Consider the following 6702-nt stretch of genomic DNA (forward strand, 5'->3'; position numbering starts at 1 on the left):
CCAGTCTTGGTGCAGACAATTAAGGCCTCAGGCAAACCAAACAAGGATTATTTTATTTTAAAATGCTCTTCAGAAACTCACAGTTGTTCATATGTTATTTTTCATGTTCCTTTGTTCCTGTTTTTCCTTAACTTAGCTTTCTGCTTGTCGGAACCTTTAAAAGCATAAAACAGAAGAAGTGTTTGGAAGCAGTAGAATAACTTGCTTATATTGTGTGGTTCCCTAAAAATGACATCAATAAAAATTTAATCTCTGTGCCTTGAAACTATGGTATGATTTTACTGTGATGTATGCTTTGTTGTTGTTTTCTTCTCTATTTCAGGCCAAACAAACAAAGTAGCCAAGGAGGCAGCCAATAGATGGACTGGTGTGTATGCATTTGTATTGCTTAACACAGCTTCAGACTACAGCAATTTCAGTAAAAGACCTACTCATTGTTAAGAATTTTAAATTTGATTAGGACTTGATGTAGGGTAGCCCTCACTTAAAGCACGCAGAAATACATTTTACTTATAAATTATAATGAATCAAAAAAGAATATATTTTCTCAGTTTAGTTACTGAACATACTTCATGTCACATAATGGATTTTTCTTCTGGTGCTATCTTGCACACTGTGTTAAAGCCTGCAACTCATTTTCTTGGTTGAGTTAAAATCTCTTAAGATCAGGAAAACTTTAATAGAAAGAGACTGGAAATGGTGGTGTCCAGGTATTCAGAAAGTTTAATTCTTCTTTTCTGAATTTTCATCTGTTTCTAAAGAGTAGAATGCTTTGTGGAACCTTATTGCTGCTACCATATGATGGATGCTAATATAAAGTAGGTATTTCTCAAACTAATTCATCAGCTTTGACATGCAGGAAAAATGCTGCACATTTTTGAGGAAGGTTACGTGATAACATTTGCATGGCAGTTTAACTCAATTTTCTGTTATTGCTTAGCTTTGCTATATTGCTACTTATTTCCATTTTGCAGAGCAAGCAATATATATGTCCTTACTTTTTATTTAGAATATAATTTGTAATTTTTTGTTTAGAATTCATCTACTACTGATGGACTGCTCACTATCATTGGTTATGCCAAGTGCAGCAGGATATCATTGTCATAGTCTTTTGACTATTATTATTTATCTTCATTTGCACTGGGTTTGTTTACTGCATATGGAGAAATAAAGTTACGTATTTGAAAATAACTTCTGTGAGTACTGCTGTCAGGGGTTTCTACTGTTGATGACAGGCTGTTGTTCTCAAGGCCTTGAGAGGTGTAAAGCCTGTAGAAAGTACTTTGCTATTTAATTAGACAATTAGGTTATATGCTGTAGCATATTCTTCTTTTGAAGAAACAGTTTTAAAACCGAATGTCTGATGGTTAAAAAAAAGAAAACATTTCTAAGGTGTGCAGACACAGACAACACTTCCTGTCTTAAGGAATGCTGCAATTTATGGGTCTTAGGAATGACATAGTGAGTTTCAATCAATACTGCAGTAAAAATGATGTTAAACTGAAGAGAATGTATATGCTAAAATAATAGTAATGTGTCGCTAAAAGAGAAGTGCTGACTAAAATAAAGCTACTTGAATGTCTTTTTTTTTTTTTTTTATTTTCAAACAAAATGTACATTATTTTAACAAATATATTCAGGACTAGAAAGGACCTTGTAGGTAACTGATTTTCGCAGCTGTATACAGACACACAGTAGGTGTCTAGCTCAAAAAGGACCTATAAAATACTTATGCATATTCACACTTACCTCATCACTCTATAGCAGGCTTACACTGTAACTGTAGCTTTCAGTCTTCTCATAGAAGAGGAGCAAGAAAAGATAAAGGTAACCTCCAAAAAGGAAGACATATTTTACTTAGTACTGAGTAAAAGTATGTCATTAACAAAAGCCTCCCGTTTTCTGTTCTAAATCTATTTAATAATGATGTTCCCCACTAGGTAGGGAAGTAAATGGAAGTATTTTGTTGTAGCCAAGGCTATAATTCATATTTTCCTAAATATTCAAAACAATGTTTTTCATTCTGTTTACAGATAACATCTTTTCAATAAAGTCCTGGGCCAAACGTAAATTTGGATTTGAAGAGAGCAGAATTGACAAAAGTTTTGGAATCCCAGAAGATTTGGATTACATTGATTAGCATTCAGCAGTTGATGGCTGACACAGTTGTACATAGTTTGTTAAATATTCTCAGTTGGCATTTAAATGTGTATCTGAATCCTCTCCAAACAACTGACCACCCTTTAATTCGCAGGTTTTGTTACAGTTAATAAAATTCTAAAAATATTTTTTGTGTTTCCTTTTTTGCCTTGTAGTCTCTGGACAGTAAATGTCTCAGTTACTTCTGTAAGACAGACTAAGAATGGACAGGGGTTATAGGGAATAACTATCACAAAGTCCTGAGACTGGTTTTTACTCTTCTTTTGCTTAACTGGGAGTAGTACTAAGAGCTAGAAGCTCCAGGGATTTATGTTTAAACATGTTAAAGACTTTGGAGTGGAAATAGCAGGGGACAATATGGAATAGAATGAATTCTTCCCTCATCTCACCATTGAAATAGAAAAGAGGCATAATGCATTAATGGAAAACAGTGAGACAGTAAGGATGTGAGTAGAAAGGGTGAGGTCTGATTTCAAGTTGTTTTTTATTGTGTTGCTAGAACTGCTTGTAAGTTTAGTGACAAAATTTTGTTTGTTGTTGGAAAATACTAGTTCTTCAGAGCTAAATCTGTTCCAGCGAATGTACCGGATTTGACACTGAGAAAGCTTCTCTGGTTAAGATTGTTACTGCATAGGAGAGGAAGCAAAGAGTACCCATCTATCCATTCACACCACACTACAGTGCACCAAGATTTAGGATGCTAATCTGGGATGTGACAGACAGCATTCAATTTGCTGTTCAAAATCGAGCATCTTTGGGTTTATGCACACTTTTTAATTTTTAGGCTAAAAGAGTAGCCAACCAAAATAAGAACAAATTTCAGAATGTCTCATTTTTATTTGGTGACATTTCACAAGCACCTCACTTTGTATCAGCTTCTACTTTCTAGCTCTGATCAGTGTGTGGCTACAGAAAGAGAGGTGGAGAGTACAGACTGGTATTGTACCTCCCACAGCTATGGATTGCAAGATGGCGTTTCTGCTGTACAGCTCTGGAGGATGTAATCTTTACCTTTAGGAGGCAGGCAGGCCTGCTGCAAGGTAGATGTGCGTACCACCAGAAAGTGTCTGTCTGCCTTTTATGTAACCTCTGATGAGAGCATCGCTGAGAAGGTGACAGTTAGCTGGAGATATGCTCAGAAGTCTCCCTCCTGTGACCTTTCCAACTAAAAAGTTTCCTACCAGTTCAGTGCATGTTAAAATCCAAGGATTTCAGGTGTGCCCCTGGCTATTGTCATCTTGCGTCTATGAAGACAGCAAAGTTCTTGGGAGGATACCAAGTGGAAGATTTTCCTCTTAGAGGTAGTGTAGCAAGCTATCTGCTGCCTAAGGAAAATACAAGCGTTGCCTGGCACACAGCAAAATGTCACTGTGCTTATGGTTGCAATGGAGACATCTCCTTTTATGTGTTTGGAAAGATTTTATTCCTACTATATCCAATATTTAATATATAATGTGTTACGAACTGAGTAACAGCTTACCAGCTGCTAACTGGCAAAAGCTTAATGCAGGTAGGTAGTATTGAGCTGAATGGAGTGTTTCTCACCAGGCTAGGCCTGGTGTTTGCCCCATGAATGGAGTGCTATGCACCAAAGATAAGCGATGGTGCCAAACCAATGTACTGATGCGTGTGTAGCTTGGGTGGTTGTTCTTACTCTTGGATTTTGTGCTGTGAAACACTAAAGAGTGAGCTTTTTCTGTTCTTTGTAGAATACCTCTCTTAAGTGATTTTTTTTTTTTGGCTAAATGTCTGGTTTTTTTCTGTGAATACCTTCTGTACCATCTGACAGGTGTCAGAAGCTACTTGGCACATCTGCATTTGAGAGCACGTATCTGCCACGCACAAGAGATGACGATGACTCAAAAGGCTTGTTCGTATGAAGGAGCGTTGAGCGCGTGAACTTACTGATGGTTCTTACGTCTTAGAATCGCTTTCGCGTGGCTGAGCTTCTACTCATCAAGGAGTCTCGGGTAATTTATGGCCTCTGGCAGTTAGCGCAACAAGACTTCCTCTGGTACCTGTGGGGATGAGGGTTTCTTACTGATTTCTACTGCTTTGGTTACTTTCCAAATTCAAGAAGGAAATGAGGATGACCAGCTATGTAAGTTTAGCTGCAATACTGTGGCTTCCTGTCTGTAGGAAGGCACTGTGGACTGGAACAAAACTATTAAATATAATAAATAGCAACTAAATAACTGTACTTGAAGTAGACTTGCTTAGCGATGCTACAGTCAGCCAACATGAGCAGTAGCTTTAAAATGTCAAACACAGCCCTTATACTTTGGACACAAAACTTTAGTTCACGTGCAAGAAATTTCCAGCAATATAATTTTCTGTCAAGTTTTGGTTTTGTTATACAGGTACAGAATAGATCACAGATATATGATCGTACTCTATTTTCTACTCCTGTCTTCTACTTCTGGTGTTGGTTAGCAAGCCTGGCGGAAGAATGCGTCTCCTGTAAGGACACAATTTTGGAACAGCCAGAACAGAAATTTCTCTGCTAAAGAGAGGCAGGGAAGAAGAGGCGTGTTATTATCAGAAACTGATGCTTATTCCTCTAGTGGAGTTGATGTATTTTACACTAACTTTCTTGTGATTCTGCATTCTTTTAGTGTAGGTGAATTTCAACAGGAAAAGCAAATCCAGATCCTTTCTGAGACAAAAAGAGATAATTTGTATGTCTTGAATATTCTAAGATACTTTCAGACTCTGCATCTGCTCACTTTTAGAAGATTTTTTTCTTAAAAAGATATGCAACAGACTGCTAAATCCCACAGTATGAAACCATGTATAATTACATGGTTTGAGATGTGTGTTCACTTTAATTTTTAAGAGAAGCTGACTTTTGTTTTCTGCTGAGTTAAAAGTCACTAACAGTTAAAATGATTCTCCTTCCCCTGAGATGTTTTTGGCTATTAGCCTAAAAAAAAAAAAAGAGAAAACAATCAATCTGATCTTGTGTCCCAGTTTGTTTCTTCAGAGTTTTCCTGAGATAGAATCTAGTATATTTCTAAAGAATCTAGTACGAACACTTTTGGGTTTAAATGCTCACTTCTGCTGTCACTCTTGTGGTTATGTCACAGCTATATTATGTATATGTCTTCATGTCTTCCTCTTTTCTTTTTTTTTTTTTTTTTTTTCCCTTCTGCCCTGTAGGTTTTTTGCCCATGTAAGGTAAATGTTTTCAACTCTTATAGCTAAGTCAGGAGGTCAGGCCCTTATTACAATTCAGGTTTATAATTAAAGCAGCTAGTAGTGCAAAGTGTGAATATCAAAGGCAGTTGTTTTTAGCAGTCTGCAGCTCTTACAGGAGCACTATCAGGTCCAGCTTTTCAAAATAATCTTATGAGGAGTTTATCACTACAGTACCCGGTTGAGGTGTCGGGTAAACCTTACTCTTTGGGACTGATGTTGATTAGCCGCTGTGAATCAAACCTAGACACAGAAGAAAATATTTGTTTGTACCTGACCTGCTTAGAAAACTTACCAGTTTAAAGAAAGTTTGCTGACTGTATCTGCCCTGAAACAACATATTCTTCCTCAGCTTTTCTTTTATCTAGCCACGCATGGACTCTAGGGCTCCTTTTGTGGTACTTGCAGAGCATTAAAATGTTAACAGTCACAAAGGTTTAGGTTTTGATGTAATTCCGCTGCTAACCCTTTCATTAAGGCATCCTCTGAAATGCCATTACTTTCTGGGGGTGTAGTAACCTACGCATTTTAAAAGGGAAAATCCAGGCTCTGAAGCAAATGGCACAGTGATGCTGTGACTGACTGGCAAAGCTGGAACTGAAACTTACTGGGAGAACGATGGGTAAAGAAACCCAGCCTGTGATGGTGACTAAGACGTTTGATGCAGGAGCTCCTTACAGAGTCCTCCTGTCACCCAGGCATATTTCCACTAGTCAGATGATCTGGCTTTTATCTTCACCTTGTTTCTTGTAGAGGTGAGGTTTGTTATGATTATGTTTCCTGTCATTTCTGTCCTCCTTTTCCCTCCCAGTGTTCTTAAATTTTGCCATGGATTTCAGCCAAATTTAGTCTGAGGGGCTGTGGTGTGAGCTCGCGATTTATCTGTTCTGCTTGGCTGGCTGCCTGATAAATACAAGCTTTTCCTTTCCCACCTGCCAGTGTAGGGACCCGAGAAAGGGTAGAGCCTGCTGGGGGTGGGAGGAGGAAGGACAAATGTCAAAGATGCCTGCAAAAGACCTGGAAGCATTTGGTGCTGCCAGACTCTCACATCAACTCCACCACCAGCAGGCATTGCTGAGACGGAGATGGGACAGCGTGTGCATCATTTCAGTGGGAAGGAACAGGATCTAGGAAAGTGGTCTCTTGGCAGCCAGGCTTTGTTACTTCTGCTGCTCATGGAGCTATGATTATTAGTCTGGGGGTTTGTGGCACTGTAAATTTACACAAGGCTTTGCTGAGATAGCGATTAGGTATCTTGCCTGCTCTAGAGAATCAGCACACCCCAGACAGAAGTCCATGGCTGGTGGCTTCAACGTGCTTAAGGGATCTGCCTTCACAGCAGTGATA

General features: G+C 38.4%; 1 protein-coding gene across 3 annotated transcripts in view; it reads left to right on the forward strand.

The window, feature by feature from the left end:
• MND1 (meiotic nuclear divisions 1) overlaps positions 1 to 2286 on the forward strand; it is a 41401-nt gene extending 39115 nt beyond the window's left edge. For 2 of the 3 annotated variants that reach the window (XM_052777597.1, XM_052777608.1), the window contains exons 7-8: positions 323 to 367; positions 2034 to 2286. In XM_052777597.1, the coding sequence (XP_052633557.1) occupies positions 323 to 367; positions 2034 to 2140 (152 nt within the window). In that variant the 3' untranslated portion in view covers positions 2141 to 2286. The remainder of the gene's footprint in view (positions 1 to 322; positions 368 to 2033) is intronic. The other variant, XR_008233539.1, reaches the window with a different exon arrangement.
• The last annotated feature ends 4416 nt before the right edge of the window (positions 2287 to 6702 follow it).

Source organism: Harpia harpyja, chromosome 2 (assembly GCF_026419915.1).
Source record: "Harpia harpyja isolate bHarHar1 chromosome 2, bHarHar1 primary haplotype, whole genome shotgun sequence".
Lineage (NCBI taxonomy): Eukaryota > Metazoa > Chordata > Aves > Accipitriformes > Accipitridae > Harpia > Harpia harpyja.